The sequence below is a fragment of the Salmo salar genome, chromosome 21 (assembly GCF_965601325.2).
Source record: "Salmo salar chromosome 21, fSalSal1, whole genome shotgun sequence".
Taxonomy (NCBI): Eukaryota; Metazoa; Chordata; class Actinopteri; order Salmoniformes; family Salmonidae; genus Salmo; species Salmo salar.
Genome location: NC_138311.1, coordinates 10,546,311 through 10,567,233, shown reverse-complemented (window position 1 = coordinate 10,567,233; position 20,923 = coordinate 10,546,311). Strand labels below are relative to the sequence as shown.

The window sequence follows — 20,923 nt, the reverse complement described above, 5'->3', positions numbered from 1 at the left end:
TTAAATATCATACAATTAATTTATAACATTTCTTATACATTTGTACATGAACTTCTATTGAATATTATTTTTAGGGATTTTTAAGGTTTTCCTAATATTATTTATTCAATACGACCCCTGAATGTATAAACTTGCCTTTGTGACAGCTGAAAACATTTATTTATAGTGAAAAATAAGATATTTCCACCCAACCTTTTTTGAGATTATGATAACAACCATATGATTTCCATATCTAAAACAAATCAAATGTAAATTATACATAACATACAAATGTACCTAAAAATATGGGTGTGGTGGAAATGACATGTAAAAAAAAAAGTATGTTTTTTTTTTCTTCTTGCAAACATTTTGAACAACAACCATTGTCTTATATTAATTAAATGTTTAACAAAGTTTGATTCCAAAAGTAGCCGATGGGCAGAGCTCAAGCAAGTAGGACAGTGTTTTTGAGAGATGGCAGATAGCAAAGGGCTCATCTGCAAAGAAGAGCTCAGTGAGCAAAGTAAAACTGTATAATTTGTGACTCACCACCTGGATTCGGTCTTATGTAGCAACATTTGAACTTCTGTTTTTTTACATTGGATAAAAGTAGAGACTCAGAGCTACATAATGGTATATCATACACTGAATTTGAGGAAACAATGGGAAAGTAATTCTGCTTTGAAAGTTGATCAACTTGTAAACTCACTTTTGAGAAAACCTTCTTTCAATGTTTTGGTACAACTATTGGAGAGCCCTTCTTTGTCTACACCCATTCAGCATTGTTCACACCCTCTTAAGCCTTAGCCCCACCCATCTCTTTAAGGGTTGATCTGTGAGTTCTGTACAAACTTCCCAGCTACTTCCAGACATTTAACCCTTGTGTTGTCTTAAGGGTAAAAAATGACCCGGCACTATGTTTAACAGTAGAGTAAACCCCCTAAATTATGTTTTTTCAACTTGAAATTTGATGACTTATCCTAGAGTGACCCCAACATTAGAAAAATCCTTTATTCATATTTCCATGAAAGCTCTACACCACCAGGGTACAAAGATTGTCTTAGGGTCATTTTTGACCCGGCAGTTATAAAATCATTTACACACCACAAAAACCACAAAGACACACAAACAATGAGAAATTGAGATTGTGTGCTACTGATTGAACTCAGACAAAACTAAAACTTTCTTGAGCATGTGCAGCATCTCCCCTCCATGACCCCACACATACTCAAGTTCAGACAAAATAAAAACAATTTCAGACAAAATAAACCACATTTCAGACAAAATAAACATTTCTTGAAAGCATTGTTTACTAATGGGGAATGCAGTCAGAGGCTATAAAGTGCTGCAGATGACAGTCCCCCCAGTTCGCTCTTTGCTGAAGCCATGAGTGCACGTTTCAGTGCCCAACAAGTCGTAGATCAGATTTTTTCAGATGTCCAGAAGGAACACGAGAACAATGATTTAGAAGAGGAGGAGGTATTTGAAGAAGAAGATGGGGAAGAATATGCATCATCTTCAGATGAAGAAGAAAAGCTGAAGAGAGACATTTTTGTCAAAGAACAGCAAAATAACATGGTCCTTGTCACCATATGACAACCAGGGCAGGATGGCAGCACAAAATGTCATAAGGATGACCCCAGGGCCCACAAGACATGCAGTTGCCCATGCCCACGACACCTCCTCAACATTCGACATGTTCATCACACCAGCCATCGAAAAAATCATCCTGGAGATGACAAATCTGGAGGGTTTCCGTAAATATGGAGACAACTGGAAAAGAAAGGGTGAGATTGACCTGTGTGCCTACATAGGGCTGCTAATCTTAGCGGGTGTGTATAGGTCCCGATGTGAGGCTACATGTAGTCTCTGGGATGCAGAGAGTGGAAGGGCGATTTTCTGTGCCGCAATGCCACTGAAAGTCTTTCACGCTTTCTCAAGAATGCTACGATTTGATAACCGTGAGTCAAGACCTGCAAGACGTGTGAGAGAGAAACTGGCAGCCATAAGAGAGGTCTGGGAGAAATGGGGTGGAGCGTCTGCCATACCTCCACAACCCTGGTCCTGAAGTAACAGTGGATGAGCAACTGGTTCCATTCAGAGGTACATTTTTATTTTTGTATCTGTAATGTAAGTTATTTTCACTGTTAATTTTATTATGTATTGCTGTAATATCATTGATTTATGTGATTTGTTTTCTGTGACACGGATACTAATTACTGATAGCAATCTCTTTATTCAAAAGGTCGCTGTCCTTTCCGGCAGTATATACCAGAAAGGAGGCCCAGAGAAGAACCAGGGGATGCGGTTTGTGCTTGATGTGACAGATGGACTGAGGGGGCACAATGTCACGTGTGACAATTTCTTCACCTCTGATGAACTCAGCCAGCAGCACCTGAAGAAAAAGAACCCCATGGTTGGCACAGTTAGAAAGAACAAGCCTGAGCTCCCCCCTGCACTCCTCGCAACAAGGGAGAGACATCATCAAAGTTTGCCTTCACCCCCACCACAACTCTAGTTTCTTACTGTACCTCCCAAAGAGGAACCAGAATGTGGTCCTCCTGAGCACACTGCACAAAACGGCTGAGATCAGTGATCGTGATAACAGGAAGCCAGCATCATCCTGGACTACAACCACAACAAAGGAGGCGTGGACAACCTGGACAAGGTGATTGGAACTTACAGCTGCAGGAGAATGACTGCCCTCTGGCCCCTGGTCATCTTCTATAACATCATTGATCTGTCCTCATACAATGCCTTCGTGAAATGGAACAAGATCAACCCTACCTGGATGCCTGATAAGCGGAACAAGAGGAGGGTGATCCCGGAGCAGCTGGGAAAGGCACTTGCAACCCCACACATTCAATGAAGGGAGCGCCTCCTCCACACAGCAGCCTCTGCAGCACTTGTGAAACCTGTTCAGGGGGCTGAATCTTGTCCTGAACCACCCGAGGCTGCAACTGGGGCAGGCAAGAGGAGGAGATGCCTATTCTGCCCTCCAAAGAAGGACTGTAAAACAAATACTATGTGCTGCACATTTGAGAAATACATCTGCAAAGTCCGTGCACACACACTTGCATACGGTCCTACATGTGCTAATTAGAGTTGTTTGATTTATGTTCTTCACATTCTTGTTTTGTATCTATTATCTTATTTTATTCTTATTTATTGTTGTTGTTAATACACCATGTGTCACGACTTCCGCCCGAAGTCGGTTCCTCTCCTTGTTCGGGCGGCGTTCGGCGGTCGACGTCACCGGTCTTCTAGCCATCGCCGATCCACCTTTCATTTTCCATTTGTTTTGTCTTGTTTTCCTGCACACCTGGTTTTCATTTCCTACTAATTACTATGTGTATTTAGCCCTCTGTTCCCTCCATGTCTGTGTGGGGTATTGTTTATTGTCAGGTTGGCATGCTTCCGGCTGGTTTGCGCCGGGATTTATTTTATACCCGTGCTTTGTGGCAGCCGGTACTTTGTACTTTGTTTGTGGTACTTTGTGCTACCTCATTTGTTCTTTGGGCATTTGTTTTTGTGACGTGATTGCGTTCTGTTTTATGATTACCTAAGTAAAGTGCTTTGTCCACTCATCTCTGCTCTCCTGCGCCTGACTTCCATGCACCAGCTACACCCACCATTGACACCATGTGGGTGGGGGCAATGGTTAAAAAATGGGGGAAGACTAGTATTTTGTAGTTGAATTCCTCATTGTACAGTAAATAAGAATAGATCACTATGTTGCCAAAAAAGTTCAAGACTGTTATTGTTTCCCTTCAACAAAATGCATTCCAAACTACTTTCTGCACATTTCTGCTACTTTCTTAGGCTATACAAGTGCTATATCTTGCTAAAAAAAATTAGGTTTACACCTACACCTACCTACCTTAAGCAATAATAATAATAAATAACAATAATAAACCTCTATTTTAGTAAAGAAAACAAATATGACAGGTGTGTGGTAATAGAAATGACTGGTGTCCCCTGATTAAATGCAGTCTTTCTGCATTCACAAAGTTTGTGATGAATGGCAGGTTGTTTCTTCATGCAAAATAGATTTGGGGTTTAAAATTCAATTAAGCTGCGTTTCTTTTCAATTAAGCTGCTGGTTTTTTACCCTTAGGACAAGGGGAGTATGCAGACTGTTAAGACTACACAAGGGTTAACCTCTTACATCTAGATGTTCCGCTAGCGGAACACCGCTCCAATATCCAATGATAGGGCGTGGCGCGAATGACAAATTCCTCAAAAATCCTAAAACTTCAATTTTTCAAACATATGACTATTTTACACCATTTTAAAGCCAAGACTCTCCTTTATCTAACCACATTGTCCGATTTCAAAAAGGCTTTACAACGAAACCAAAACATTAGATTATGTCAGGAGTGTACCCAGCCAGAAATAATCACACACCCATTTTTCAAGCTAGCATATAATGTCACAAAAACCAAAACCGCAGCTAAATGCAGCACTAACCTTTGATGATCTTCATCAGATGACACTCCTAGGACATTATGTTATACAATACATGCATGTTTTGTTCAATCAAGTTAATATTTATATCAAAAACCATCTTTTTACATTAGCATGTGACGTTCAGAACTAGCATACCCACCGAACACTTCCGGTGAATTTACTAAATTACTCACGATAAACGTAAAAAAAAATTTAAAACAAATATTTTAAGAATTATAGATACAGAAGTCCTTTATGCAATCGCGGTTTCCGATTTTAAAATAGCTTTTCGGTGAAAGCACATTTTGCAATATTCTGAGTAGATAGCCCGGCCATCACAGGCTAGCTATTTTGACACCCACCAAGTTTGACACTCACCAAACTCAGATTTACTATAAGAAAAATTGGATTACCTTTGCTGTTCTTCGTCAGAATGCACTCCCAGGACTTCTACTTCCACACCAATGTTGTTTTTGTTCCAAATAATCCATAGTTATATCCAAATAGCTGTGTTTGTTGTTGCGTTCAAGACACTATCCGAAGGGTGACGCGCCGACGCGTATCGTGACAAAGAATTTCAAAATATTTCATTACCGTACTTCGAAGCATGTCAAACGCTGTTTAAAATCAATTTTTATGCGATTTTTCTCATAAAATAGCGATAATATTCTGACCGGGAGACGTCGTTTTCGTTCAAAGACTGAAAATGGAAAATGGACTCTTCACGTGCACACGCGCACCCGTTTCATTGTTCTCAGATCGACCACTATGCAAATGCGATACTGTTTTTCAGCCAGGGACTGCAGAGTCATCATTCCCTGTTCTGGTGCCTTCTGAGAGCCTTTGGGAGCCTTAGAAAATGTCACGTTACAGCAGAGATCCTCTATTTTCCATAAAGAGGCTATAGAAGGCCAAGAAATGGTCAGAGAGGGAACTTCCTGTATGTAATCTTCTCAGGTTTTGGCCTGCCATATGAGTTCTGTTATACTCACAGACACCATTCAAACAGTTTTAGAAACTTTAGGGTGTTTTCTATCCAAATCAAACAATTATATGCATATTCTAGTTTCTGGGCAGGAGTAATAACCAGATTAAATCGGGTACGTTTTTTATCCGGCAGTGAAAATACTGAGAGAGAACAGCTCACTGAACATTACCCTCCCTTGCAGAGCTGGTTAGGCTGTTACTGTATGTTATCCAGAGCATTGGTGACTGCAACTGTGCTGTCAGATTGTCCGTTCGTAAATGCAGAATGTTTCGTGTTCAGAGCACACACTGGACCTCACAATGACAGTCAAGCACCCAAGCTAACTGGCTAACATTGGCTAGCTACTTCCTGACACATAATGAGAGAACACCCCACTCTGACCATTTTACTCACCCTAGCAGAGCTGGTTAGGCTGTTTCCATGTTATCCAGAGCGTTGGTGACTGTAACTGTGCTGCTGGCAACAATTGAATTACGCTTTGTTGACATTTACTCACACCAGACTTATTCAATGGGTATTGAGCGTTCAAAAATGAATCCGTTATTCTGCGCTCTGGCACACTAAGACGAGAGTCTTTTGTTAAAAAATTTAGCTAGATAGCTAGCTAGGTAAACAATGAAACAACTTTGTAAACATCTTTGTCAAAATTAGAAACGCGTAATATCTGAAAATGTAGCTAGCTAGACTATCTTACCCGTGGTCTGAAATCAGAGTAGATAGCCAGAGCGAATTTACCAGCTAGTACGTCTTATCAACAGTTGCAGTGACATTCTATTGGAATGGATACTTGCATAGTGGAGTCTTTTGTTAAGACATGTAGCTAGCTAGCTACCACTTTCTGTCAAAATTAGAAATGTGTAATATCTGAACATTTTGCTAGCTAGACTATCTTACCGGTATACATCATGGTTGGACGCGTCTCCTGTCTGATGCCATGCATGGTTGCCCGTAGTTTGAAGATGTAATCCAGACTGGTGTGTTCTCCATCTCCTTAGCTATCATACTCGAATTCCACTGATTTCAAAACTCAGTCCTCCAGAAAATGGAGAGCATACACATAACGTTAGCTAGTGAGCCAGCCAGCTAACATTAACAGTACACTTTAACCTGTTGGGGATAGGGGGCAGTATTTGCACGGCCGGATAAAAAATGTACCCGATTTAATCTGGTTACTACTCCTGCCCAGTAACTAGAATATGCATATAATTATTGGCTTTGGATAGAAAACACCCTAAAGTTTCTAAAACTGTTTGAATGGTGTCTGTGAGTATAACAGAACTCATATGGCAGGCAAAAACCCGAGAAGATTCCTTACAGGAAGTGGCCTGTCTGACCATTCCTTGAGCTTCTTGACTCTGTTTATTGAAGACTGAGGATCTTTGCTGTAAAGTGACACTTCCTACGGCTCCCATAGGCTCTCAGAAGGCGGGAAAAAGCTGAATGATGTAATTCCAGCCCCAGGCTGAAACACATTAGCGCTTTTGGCAAGTGCTCTATCAGAGGACAATGGGCTGAGGCGCGTGCACGAGTCGACCCCATGTTTTTATTTTCTATCGTCTTTGAACCTAAACACAGATTCCCGGTCGGAATATTATCGCTTTTTTACGAGAAAAATGGCATAAAAATTGATTTTAAACAGCGGTTGACATGCTTCGAAGTACGGTAATGGAATATTTAGAATTTTTTTGTCACGAAATGCGTTGTGCGCGTCACCCTTCTTTACCATTCGGATAGTGTCCTGAATGCACGAACAAAACAGAGGATATTTGAACATAACTATGGATTATTTTGAACCAAACCAACATTTGTTATTGAAGTAGAAGTCCTAGGAGTGCATTCTGACGAAGACAGCAAAGGTAATAACATTTTTCTTATAGTAAATCTGATTTTGGTGAGTGCTAAACTTGGTGGGTGTCTAAATAGCTAGCCCTGTGATGCCGGGCTATCTACTGAGAATATTGCAAAATGTGCTTTCACCGAAAAGCTATTTTAAAATCGGACATAGCGAGTGCATAGAGGAGTTCTGTATCTATAATTCTTAAAATAATTGTTATGTTTTTTGTGAACGTTTATCGTGAGTAATTTAGTAAATTCACCGGAAGTTTGCGGGGGGTATGCTAGTTCTGAACGTCACATGCTAATGTAAAAAGCTGGTTTTTGATATAAATATGAACTTGATTGAACAAAACATGCATGTATTGTATAACATAATGTCCTAAGATTGTCATCTGATGAAGATCATCAAAGGTTAGTGCTGCATTTAGCTGTGATTTGGGTTTATGTGACATTATATGCTAGCTTGAAAAATGGGTGTCTGATTATTTCTGGCTGGGTACTCTGCTGACATAATCTAATGTTTTGCTTTCGTTGTAAAGCCTTTTTGAAATCGGACAGTGTGGTTAGATTAACGAGAGTCTTGTCTTTAAAATGGTGTAAAATAGTCATATGTTTGAGAAATTGAAGTAATAGCATTTCTAAGGTATTTGAATAACGCGCCACAGGATTCCACTGGCTGTTATGTAGGTGGGACGAAATCGTCCCACTGGCCCTAGAGAAGTTAACTTAACACTAGGTTTATGCAGTTTTACTACGAGATACTTTTTTTTTTTAAAGCTGTGTTCGACACAATCCAAACTCATCTCTTGGCATGCCCAGGCCACTCAATATCTCAGCCAACCATGGCTAGCAGGAAGGTTGCTCTTGTTTTCTGTGGCTAAACCAACTAGGCTCGTAATTTAACAATTTTACTATAGAATAATAGCAGGAGTGTTCAAAGTAAATAGTCTTGTGGCCATTTGAATGAGTGTTCAGCAGTCTTATGGCTTGGGGGTAGAAGCTGTTAAGGAGCCTTTTGGTCCTAGACTTGGTACTCCGGTACCGCTTGCCGTGCGGTAGCAGAGAGAACAGTCTATGACTTTGGTGACTGGAGTCTTTGAACATTTTTGGGGACTTCCACTGACCCACCTATATAGGTCCTGGATGTCAGGAAGCTTGGCCCCAGTGATGTACTGGGCCGAAAGCACTACCCTCTGTAGCGCCTTACAGTCAAATGCCGAGCAGTTGCCATACCAGGCAGTGATGCAACCAGTCAGGATGCTCTCAATGGTGCAGCTGTAGAACCTTTTGAGGATCTGCGGACCCATGCAAAATCTTTTCAGTCTCCTGAGGGGGAAAATGTGTTGTCGTGCCCTATTCACAACTGTCTTGGTGTGTTTGGACCATGATAGTTTGTTGGTGATGTGGAGACCAAGGAACTTTCGACCCGCTCCATTTCAGTCCTGTCGATGTTAATGGGGCCTGTTAGGCCGTCCTTTTCCTATAGTCCACGATCAGCTCCTTTGTCTTGCTCACATTGAGAGATATGTTGTTGTCCTGGCACTACACTGCCAGGTCTCTGACCTCCTCCATATAGGCTGTCTTATCGTTGTTGGTGATCAGGCCTACAACTGTTGTCATCAGCAAACTTAATGATGGTGTTGGAGTCGTGCTTGGCCACACAGTCGGGGATGAACCTCGGCGTTACTCTGGTCCCTGATCTCTCTTTTGAAGAACATATCAAGACTTTCAAGGACAGCTTTTTTCCATCTACGTAACATTGCAAAAATCTGAAACTTTCTGTCCAAAAATGACGCAGAAACATTTATCCATGCCTTTGTTACTTCTAGGTTGGACTACTGCAATGCTCTACTTTCCGGCTACTCGGATAAAGCACTAAATCAACTTCAGTTAGTGCTAAATACGGCTGCTAGAATCCTGACTAGAACCCCAAAATTGTATCATATTACTCCAGTGCTAGCCTCCCTACACTGGCTTCCTGTTAAGGCAAGGGCTGATTTCAAGGTTTTACTGCTAACCTACAAAGCATTACCAGGGCTTGCTCCTACCTATCTTTCCGATTTGGTCCTGCCGTACATACCTACACATACGCTATGGTCACAAGACGCGGGCCTCCTAATTGTTCCTAGAATTTCTAAGCAAACAGCTGGAGGCAGGGATTTCTAATATAAAGCTCAATTTTTATGGAATAGTCTGCCTACCCATGTGAGAGACGCAGACTCAGTCTCAACCTTTAAGTCTTTACTGAAGACATATCTCTTCAGTAGGTCCTATGATTAAGTGTAGTCTGGCCCAGGGATGTGAAGGTGAACGGAAAGGCTGGAGCAACGAACCGCCCTTGCTGTCTCTGCCTGGCCGGTTTCCCCTCTTTCCCCTGGGATTCTCTGCCTCTACCCCTATTACGGGGGCTGAGTCACTGGCTTACTGGTGTTCTTCCATGCCATCCCTGGGAGGGGTGCGTCACTTGAGTGGGTTGAGTCACTGACGTGGTCTTCCTGTCTGGGTTGGCGCCCCCCTCTTGGGTTGTGCCGTGGCGGAGATTTTTGTGGGCTATACTCAGCCTTGTCCCGGGATGGTATGTTGGTGGTTGGAGATATCCCTCCAGTGGTGTGGATGCTGTGCTTTGGCAAAGTGGGTGGGGTTATATCCTACATGTTTGGCCCTGTCCGGGGGTTTCATCGGATGGGGCCACAGTGTCTCCTGACCCCTCCTGTCTCAGCCTCCAGTATTTATGCTGCAGTAGTTTATGTGTCAGGGGGCTAGGGTCAGTCTGTCACATCTGGAGTATTTCTCTTGTCTTTTCCGGTGTCCTGTGTGAATTTAACCTGTTATGGATAGGGGGCAGTATTTTCACGGCCGGATAAAAAACGTACCCGATTTAATCTGATTATTACTCCTGCCCAGAAACTAGAATATGCATATAATTATTAGCTTTGGATAGAAACACTCCAAAGTTTCTAAAACTGTTTGAATGGTGTCTGTGAGTATAACAGAACTCATTTGGCAGGCCAAAACCTGAGAAGATTCTGTACAGGAAGTACCCTGTCTGACCGTTTCTTGGCCTTTTTGATCATCTCTATCCAAAACAGGGGATCTCTGCTGTTACGTGACACTTCCTACGGCTCCCATAGGCTCCCAGAAGGCGGCAAAAAGCGGAATGGTGGCTTTGCAGGCCCTGGCTGAAAAACATTAGCGCATTTTGATAGTGGTCGATCAGAGAACAGAGACTGGAGGCGCATGCACGAGGCGACCCCATGTTTTTATTCTTTCGTCTTTAAACGAAAACAACGATTCCCGGTCAGAATATTATCGCTTCTTTACGAGAAAAATAGCATAAAAATTGATTTTAAACAGCGTTTGACATGCTTCGAAGTACGGTAATGGAATATTTAGAAATTATTTGTCACGAAACGCGTCGGGCGCGTAACCCTTCGTCACCCTTGGACAGTGTCTTGAACGCACGAACAAAACGCCGCTATTTGGATATAACTATGGATTATTTTGAACCAAACCAACATTTGTTATTGAAGTAGAAGTCCTGGGAGTGCATTCTGACGAAGAACAGGAAAGGTAATCAAACTTTTGTAATAGTAAATCGGAGTTTGGTGAGGGTCAAACTTGGTGGGTGTCAAAATAGCTAGCCTGTGATGGCGTGCTATCTACTCAGAATATTGCAAAATGTGCTTTCACCGAAAAGCTATTTTAAAATCGGACATAGCGAGTGCATAAAGGAGTTCTGTATCTACAATTCTTAAAATAATTGTTATCTTTTTTGTGAACGTTTATCGTGAGTAATTTAGTAAATTCACCGGAAGTGTTCGGTGGGAATGCTAGTTCTGAACGTCACATGCTAATGTAAAAAGCTGGTTTTTGATATAAATATGAACTTGATTGAACAAAACACGCATGTATTGTATAACATAATGTCCTAGGCATGTCAACTGATGAAGATCATCAAAGGTTAGTGCTGCATTTAGCTGTGGTTTTGTTTTTTGTGACATTATATGCTAGCTTGAAAAATGGGTGTCTGATTATTTCTGGCTGGGTACTCTGCTGACATAATCTAATGTTTTGCTTTCGCTGTAAAGCCTTTTTGAAATTGGACAGTGTGGTTAGATAAAGGAGAGTATTGTCTTTAAAATGGTGTAAAATAGTCATATGTTTGAAAAATGGAAGTTTTTGTATTTTTGAGGAATTTGTAATTCGCGCCACGCCTGTCATTGGATATTGGAACAGGTGTTCCGCTAGCGGAACGTCTAGATGTAACAGGTTAAATATGCTCTCTCTAATTCTCACTTTCTCTCTTTCTTTCTTTCTCTCTCTCGGAGGACCTGAGCCCTAGGACCATGCCTCAGGACTACCTGGCTTGATGACTCCTTGCTGTCCCCAGTTCACCTGGCCGTGCTGCTGCTCCAGTTCCAACTGTTCTGCCTGCAGCTATGGAACCCTGACCTGTTCACCGGACGTGCTACCTGTCCCAGACCTGCTGTCCCAGACCTGCTGTAACCCTGACTTGTTCACCGGACGTGCTACCTGTCCCAGACCTGCTGTTTTCAACTCTCTAGAGACAGCAGGAGCGGTAGAGATACTCTCAAATATCGGCTATGAAAAAGCCAACTGACACTTACTCTTGTGTTACTGACTTGTTGCACCCTCGACAACTACTATGATTATTATTATTTGACCATGCTGGGCATTTATGAACATTTGAACATCTTGGCCATGTGCTGTTATAATCTCCACCCGGCACAGCCAGAAGAGGACTGGCCACCCCTCATAGCCTGGTTCCTCTCTAGGTTTCTTCCTAGGTTTTGGCCTTTCTAGGGAGTTTTTCCTAGCCACCGTGCTTCTACACCTGCATTGCTTGCTGTTTGGGGTTTTAGGCTGGGTTTCTGTACAGCACTTTGAGATATCAGCTGATGTAAGAAGGGCTATATAAATACATTTGATTTGATTTGATTTGAACAGGGAGTACAGGAGGGGACTGAGCACGCACCCCTGAGAGTCCCCAGTGTTGAGTGATCCGTGTGGCAGATGTGTTGTTGCCTATCCTTACCACCTGGGGTCAGCCCATCAGGAAGTCCAGGATCCAGTTGCAGAGGGAGGTGTTTAGTCCCAGTGTCCTTAGCTTAGTGATGAGCTTTGAGGGCAGTATGGTGTTGAACGCTGAGCTGTAGTCAATGAGCAGCATTCTCACATAGGTGTTCCTTTTGTCAAGGTGGGAAAGGGCAGTGTGGAGTGCGATTGAGATTGCATCATCTGTGGATCTGTTGGGGTGGTTTGCGATTTGGAGTGGGTATAGGGTTTTTGGCATGATGGTGTTGATGTGACCCATGACCAGCCTTTCAAAGCACTTCATGGCTACCGACGTGAGTGCTATGGGCCGGTAATCATTTAGGCAGGTTACCTTCGCTTTCTTGGGCACAGGGACTATGGGTGGTCTATTTGAAACATGTATGTATTACAGACTCGGACTGGGATCGGTTAAAAATGTCAGTGAAGACATTTGCCGGTTGGATTACCAGGACGTGGACCGTCTGGCCCCGCGGCTTTGGGAATGTTGACCTGTTAAAAGGTCTTGCTCACATCGGCTACAGAGAGCGTGATCACACAGTCGTCTGGAACAGCTGGTGCTCTCATGCATGCTTCAGTGTTGCTTGCCACGAAGCGAGCGTAAAAGGCATTTAGCTCATCTGGTAGGCTTGCATCACTGGGCAGCTCACGGCTGGGTTTCCCTTTGTAGTCCGTTACAGTTTAAGCCCTGCCACATCCAATGAGCGTCAGCGCCAGTGCAGTAGCATTCAATCTTAGACCTGTATAGACGCTTTGCCTTTTTGATGGTTCGTCTGAGGGCATAGTGGGATTTCTTATAAGCATCCGGATTAGTGTCCCACTCCTTGAAAGCAGCAGCTCTACCCTTTAGCTCGGATGTTTCCTGTAATCCATGGCTTCTGGTTGGGATAAATACGTACGGCCACTGTAGGGACGACGTCGTCGATGCTCTTATTGATGAAGCCAGTGACTGAGGTTGTATACTCCTCAATGACATTGGATGAATCCGGGAACATATTCCAGTCTGCTAGCAAAACAGTCCTGTAGCATAGCATCCGCGTCATATTCCCTATTGACCGAGTCACTGGCACTTCTTGCTTTAGTTTTTGCTTGTAGGCAGGAATCAGGAGGATAGAGTTATTGTCAGATTTGCCAAATGGAGGGCGAGGGAGAGCATTGTATGCGTCTGTGTGTGTGGAGTAAAGGTGGTCTAGAGTTTTTTTTTCCTCTGGTTGCACATGTGACATGCTGGTAGAAATGAGGTACAACGTATTTAAGTTTGCCTGTATTAAAGTCCCCGGCCACTAGGAGCGTCGCTTCTGGGTGACCATTTTTTGTTTGCTTATGGCCTTATACAGCTTGTTGTGTGCAGTCTTAGTGCCAGCATCGGTTTGTGGTGGTAAATAGACTGTTACGAGTAATATAGATGAGAACTCTCTTGGTAGATAGTGTGGTCTACAGCTTATCATGAGGTATTCTACCTCAGGCGAGCAATACCTCGAGACTTCTTTAAAATAATATTATTCTCCTTACACGGTGTTAGCATGTTGCAGTAGCAATGCTTCCACCGGTGGAATTAGGGTGAACAAATCTGAAAAGCCCAAATGCGGGATAAGGGAACGATTTTGCAGGACATTCAAGGAAGAGTGGCTAGAATACATTTTTGGGAGGCAGGTAAATGGATCATGTTCTCTAGTGGGTGTGGGACGCTACTGTCCCACTCGGCCAACATCCAGTGAAATTGCAGAGGGCCAAATTCAAAAACAGAAATACTCATTATAAAAATTCATAAAACATACAAGTGTTATACATCGGTTAAAAGTTTAACTTCTTGTTAATCCAACCACGGTGTCAGATTTCAAAAAGGCTTTATGACGAAAGCATACCATGCGATTATCTGAGAACAGCAATTTGGAAGTACAATTTGAGTCCTAAATCAATGGATACTGTAATGGCATTCAATAGAAAACTACAAACATAAAATAATCCCACTTCCTGGATGGATTTTTCTCAGGTTTTCGCCTGCCTGCCATATCAGTTCTGTTATACTCACAGACATTATTTTAACAGTTTTGGAAACTTTAGAGTGTTTTCCATCCAAATCTACCAATTATATGCATATCCTAGTTTCTGGGCCTGAGTAGCAGGCAGTTTACTTTGGGCATGCTTTTCATTCGTAGGTGAAAATAGTGCCCCCTACCCTAGTGAGGTTAATATTAGATATTGCACACCAGCAGTTATTGACAAATACACACCGCCGCCCTTCGTCTTACCAGACGTAGCTGCTCTGTCCTGCCGAAACACAGAAGCCAGCCAACTCTATATTATCTGTCGTCGTTCAGCCAAGTCTCGGTGAAACATAAGATATTACAGTTTTTAATGTCCCGTTGGTAGGATAGTCTTAATCGTAGATCATCCAGTTTGTTTTCCGATGATTGCACGTTGGCCAACAATACAGAGGGTAGTGGTGATTTACCTACTCGTCTGCGAATTCTTAAAGGCACCCCGCCCTCCTCCCCCTTTTTCTGTCTTTTCTTCACGCTGATGACTAGGATTTGGGCCTTGTCTCGACAAAGCAGTATATCCTGCGCGTCGGACTATTTAAATAAAACATCTTTGTCCAGTTTGAGGTGAGTAATCGCTGTTCTGATGTCCAGAAACTCTTTTCGGTCATAAGAGACATTATGTACAAAATGAGTTACAAACAATGCGAAAATAAACTAAATAGCACATTTGGTTAGGAGCCCGTAAAACGGCAGCCCTCCCCTCCAGCACCATTATATGTTGTCCCTGGTCTCAATGGGTTCTCCTAAATAAATAAAAATGAAACAAAATACTAATTGTTGCTGATATTCCAATCAATACATGTGACTTTTACAGTGACCCACAGGAATACACAGAGTAGATTTATGGTCATTCTGTCCTGCTGTCTGTTATCAATCTTCCATGGGACATTCAGTGAAATAGGATAGTTAGAGGCTTGACAAATAGCTTAGACCTGTGGGGTTGTATTGTGATGGTCAATATTCTCAATCCTGACAGAGACATCAGGCTGGCCCCAGTCTATAACTATAAGTGCACAGGACATTGTTAAATGACTCACCATGCTCCAATTTGGCAAGGGAATTGAAGAGAAATAACCAAGAGAGTTGTTATGGTGGTGGTCGAATGCAACCAGGAAACAATATAATACTTTTCAGACTAAATTAATTGATAGTGACCCACTCGTTTGTTAATAAAGAGTTTGCATTCTCAAACCAAACAACCCCACCTATTTCAAAACAGATAACACTCCTTGAACTTACTTGGAAAAAAATGACCAATTCCATCTGTATTTGATATCCACCAAAACAAAAAAGGATGTACAAGACATTCTCTTATGCTGTGAAGGATTACAAAATATGCCTTGGACATGTTATACAATTGACATAAATTGTATGATTGATTGACATGTCAACCATTGTGAATACTTTTCACAAGACAATTCTTATTAATCTCTAGATTACGAAAAAACTTCTAGTGACCATCACATCGGAAATCTTTGATTCGTTATAGAACATGACAGGATGGGCCATTTGTGGAAACCATGAAAAGAAATAGTAATCATTTTAAGCATTTAAGCAATTAAAAAAAAAATGTACATGAAGAGATTTCAGGTTCCTAATAAAATACCGAATGAGGCCCCTTGAGCATAGTGCTTATTCATTGGAACAAAACATCTGCTTTCATTAACAAATGTGATGTTTGCAATAGGCAGATACTTCCATTATCAACCATGACTTGCCAATGCATGGTTTGCCAATGGATTCGGAGCTCATTATCCCACATTTGGTTTGTTGTGTGTAATTTTGTATTTAAACTGGCTCCACAGAACCCAACCTTTTACATATCCACTCCTGTAAGTGCATGCCTATGGTTGATCAACTACAGAGGATTTTATAAGAGACTTTTATTTTATTCAGAAAATTACTTTGCATTACCTGATTGCTATAATCAATTAATTGGATATAAAACCGGTTCTAACAGTGCTTAGACTGGAGTATCGACTGCTCTCTCTGTTGGCTCTTAGCAGGGGTTGTCTTTGATTTGAAATGGTTAAATCTTGTTGGTTACATTCCACCTACCAATAAAAGCAACAATCATTTAAAAAAAAAAACTCACTGCTGATGGTTTCTTAGCAGTCGTCCTTTTCATTCTTTCACGATCATGTCATTCTAACTGCGGAGAAAAGGGGAAAAAGAGCAGTAGCTGAGAGAGCACTGTTTTAAGTTCTAGGAAATTCTAAGACAGCATTATAACAGCAGTGTCAAGTTACCTTGCTCTTACAACCTCAAGTTAACAGTATCTGCAATGCATACGAATTTTTACACTCCATGTACAAAAAGTATATTTTTTACATGAAGTTACAGTTTATTACGTTTAATTAAATCACTTCATATATGAAGAGTGTTGTGCCTTACATCCATTCCCAGTCATTAGACATTTTTGTGCAGCACCTCTATTTGTTTGAGCACAAACCTTTTTGTTTCAAACAAAATCTGACAAACAATCCTTGCTGTTGTGAAAAATTATTATTGCCATGGCACTGTCGAGTGTCATTACACACACAATGAACCTCATGCAGAAAACAAGTTAATTAAGGGCATATGTTCTGTTGAATTGCACACAGTAACAGGAGAGCAAGTCGGTTGTAGAGCAAAACATCTAGAGCCTCTTTCACTGAATCTGGTGTTCGGTAATCAAAAAGGTTTGCTAGTGTCCCGTCTTAAGGCATGGTCATCACTTAACATTGGTGATTTTGTTTTGTTTTTCCAGTTGACAGTACACCCCACCTCAGAAATTGTGCCAACCAAAAAATACAGCAGTCTGGGCCAACTGATCACCCTCTCTGCAATGAGGTATGAATTTAAATTACCACCGATATTATTTATTTCTGTGAAATACATCTCCTCTCATGACAGGATCATTTTGTGTCTATTTGGCAGAGTCTAAACTGGGGCTATCATTTGCATACTAATCTGGGCAAGCCTCTACTCTCTGCTCATTTAAAAGGTGATCATCTGCCTTGATGCTGGCTTTAGTTGTAGTAATAACAGGGCCTGATCACTGTCGCCTCCAGGACTGTATTTACATAGAGTTATTGCATTTATAGGACCCTATTTCTATTTTACTGGCACCCTAGTGCCATAAAAGTCGTCATACAGGCATGACGGGACATTGAAGTCCCCAGGCACACTTCAATAATACTTCAGTCAATATTGAGATAATGATTAACCTATTGTGATTGTCTGTGGCATGATATTATCCCTTGATACTGCCTTCCATTGAAACACGCAATACAACCAGCATTTTAACCAGGGCCGGCTCTAGCATTTTGGGTCCCCTAAGTGAGATTTGATTAGCCCCAAATCGAATCCTCTGTTAATGCTCATGACCAGACAGAAAGAATTCACACCCCTTGATTTTTTTCCACATTTTGTGTGACTGACATAATTAAAAGTTGCTTTAAATTGCAATTTGTCACTACCGTACACACAATACCCATAATGTCAAAGTGGAATTATGCTTTTCTAAAATTTTACAAATTAATAACAAATTAAAAGCTAAGTATTCAACCCCTTTGTTATGGCAAGCCTAAATAAGTTCAGAAGTAAAAATGTGCTTAAAGTCACATAAGTTGCATGGACTCTGTGTGCAAGAAGTGTTTAACATGGTTTTTGAATGACTACCTCATCTCTGTACCCCACACATACATCTGTAAGGTCCCTCAGTCAAGCGCTGAATTTCATACACAAAGACCAGGGATGTTTTCCAATTCCTCGCAAAGAAGGGCACTTTTGGTGGACGGGAGAAAAAAAGAATAAAAAACACATTGAATTTCCCTTTGTACATGGTTACGTTATTAATTACACTTTGGATGGTGTACCAATACACCCAGTCACTACAAATATACAGGCGTCTTTCCTAACTCAGCTGCCGGAGAGGAGGGAAACTGGTCAGGGATTTCACCATGAGGCCAATGGTGACTTTAAAACAGTCACAGAGTTTAATGGCTGTGATAGGATAACATTATAGTTACTCCATAGTACTAAACTCATTGACAGAGTGAAAAGGAAGCTTGTACAGAATAAAAATCTTCCAAAACATGCACCCTGTTTGCAACAAGGCACTAAAGTAATACTGCAAACAATGTGGGAAAGCAATTAACTTTTGTCCTGAATAGAAAGTGTTCTGTTTGGGGCAAATCCAATCAACACATTACTGAGTAGCACTCTAGGCCGTCATTGTAAATACTAATTTGTTCTTAACTGACTTGCCTGGTTAAATAAATAAACATATGTTCAAACATAGTGGTGGCTGCATCATGTTATGGGTATGCTTATAATCGTTAAGGACTGGGGAGTTTTTCAGGATAAAAAAATAAACAGAATGGAGCTAAGCACAGGCAAAATCCTAGATGAAAACCTGGTTTAGTCTGCTTTCCACCAGACACTGGGAGATGAATTCACCTTTCAACAGGACAATAACTTAAAACACATGGCCAAATCTACACTGGAGTTGCTTACCAAGAAGACAGTTAATGTTCCTGAGTTACAGTTTTGCCTTAAATCTGCTTGAAAATCTATGGCAAGTTCTGAAAATGGATGTCTAGCAATGATCAACAACCAATTTGACAGAGCTTGAATAATTTTGAAAATAATAATGGACAAATGTTGCACAATCCAGGTGTGGAAAGCTCTTAGACTTACCCAGAAAGACTGACAGCTGTAATCGCTGCCAACGGTGCTTCTACAAAGTTTTGACTCAGGGGTGTGAATACTTATGTAAATTAGATATTTCTGCATTTAATTTTCAATAAACTTGCTACAATTTCTAAAAACACGTTATAACTTTGTCATTATGGGGTAATGTGTGTAGATGGGTGAGAGAAAATATTTTTTATCAATTTTGAATTCAGGCTGTAACACTACAAAATGTGGAATAAATCAAGGTGTACGAATACTTTCTGAAGGCACCGTATCTCTGGACAAGATATCTCTGGGCTTTACCTGAGGCTAGTCTGGGCAGCCTGCTCTGAGTATCACATACACTGGCACAGGTCACAAGGGGCTCAGACAGGGATTGGATGGGCTGAAGGAAGGCCACAGTGGGATAAGGCACTGATTGGACAAGGGTCACAGTGGTGTCGGATAACGAGGAGTTGACAAGCTCTGGTTGGCTGCAGGGATGGTCCTTTGACCCGGCAGGCACTCTCCACCTGGGTAATGGGGAGGGCGACACCTCTGCACTAGAGGAACTGGGCACACTGGGTGGGCTGAGGGAGTGACCCCGGGCCGATGGGGACTTGGGAAGGAAGTGGAGGAAGGAGGAGGAATCAAGGAGGGTGAACGTTCCAATGCCGCTGTCCAATGTTTGCATCTTGCAGCCAGAGCCTGAGACACAAGGAGAACACATGATGGGGCTTGGGGATGCAGGCAATGACAGGAGTTACACACAACAAAAGGAAAGAGATAACGGAATGACACATTTTTATATAATTGGTTGAAGAGGAATCAACAAAGGACAAGCACATGCCTACTGTAGTGCATCAAATAAAAATGAGATATAATAATATTGCAACAATTATTTATGCCCTATGAATAATCTAAACTACCTCATGACCAGTTTAATAATCTGGGAATGAATGTGTTTCTAATAACATTGGGAATATGTCTCAACAACATGAACTGCAATCTCAAAGTGCAACACTATCCACAACATTATCCATTCAATTTCATGCAGTTTTTTTTCTCCAATCTGATTTGATTGTATGTTTCCTCCTTGCCCCTGTCCTACCTCACTTACATTATGTTGTGCATGAGGGAGTCTTAACCAGTTGTGACTGGCTGCTGACACCCAGGCAGCCTTGTAGAATTTCAGTGCATTCATGCAGCAGATGGTCTGGTTATTTCATTCTACCACACTTGACAAATGTCCTTTAAGAACCAAATGGATGGCAGTTCAGTACAATTACATGTAACTGTGACGCTGGTTTATGATTCCTCGCTAATTAGCACATGATGCCATTGTTTCCACCAGAGAAAATTGGCTTCACCCAAAGAAGAGTCGGATGGAATAAGATTAGGGAAAATCAAGCACTTTAACCATTGATTTAGTGTCAGTGTCAAATGAGGTGAATATATGCTATTGTACTTGTTGGTGGCAAACCTATTGCTAATGAATTACAGTTCAAGCAGTATTGAATACGTATACATTTCAAATGTAATACAATTAACTGTGCACATCATATAGTATGCTGGGCTACATAATAGTTCAAGTACAGTAATTACTTATTTTTCATTCTCATACTTCTCGCTTTGATACAATGAAAAAAACAGCAAAGTTTCAGATCTGTTGTGAACTTTTGAAAGAATTGGAAATAAAAAAAAATAAAGGTTTTATTCCTGCTGTCATGAAACCGAAAACCTGATCAAGCCGCCGATGCTTTTTTCTGAAATGTTTGAACTATCCCTCCAATGAACTGGCACAGACAAACACAGCTCAGAACAAGATATCCTGAATTCAAACATCAAAGTCATTGTCATGCTGACATGATTTTTGACATAATATCCAGTAGAT

The 20,923-nt window shown here is 41.4% G+C and overlaps 1 protein-coding gene across 1 annotated transcript in view; it reads right to left on the bottom strand.

Annotated features, from left to right (window-relative positions):
- Positions 1-20,923, bottom strand: part of LOC106581696 (nck-associated protein 5) — a 157,725-nt gene that overhangs the window by 10,346 nt on the left and 126,456 nt on the right. The window contains exons 12-13 of the mRNA XM_014163934.3: positions 19,354-19,737; positions 16,466-16,522 (exon numbers count right to left, since the gene is read on the bottom strand). Of these exons, the coding sequence (XP_014019409.2) occupies positions 16,509-16,522; positions 19,354-19,737 (398 nt within the window). The 3' untranslated portion in view covers positions 16,466-16,508. The remainder of the gene's footprint in view (positions 1-16,465; positions 16,523-19,353; positions 19,738-20,923) is intronic.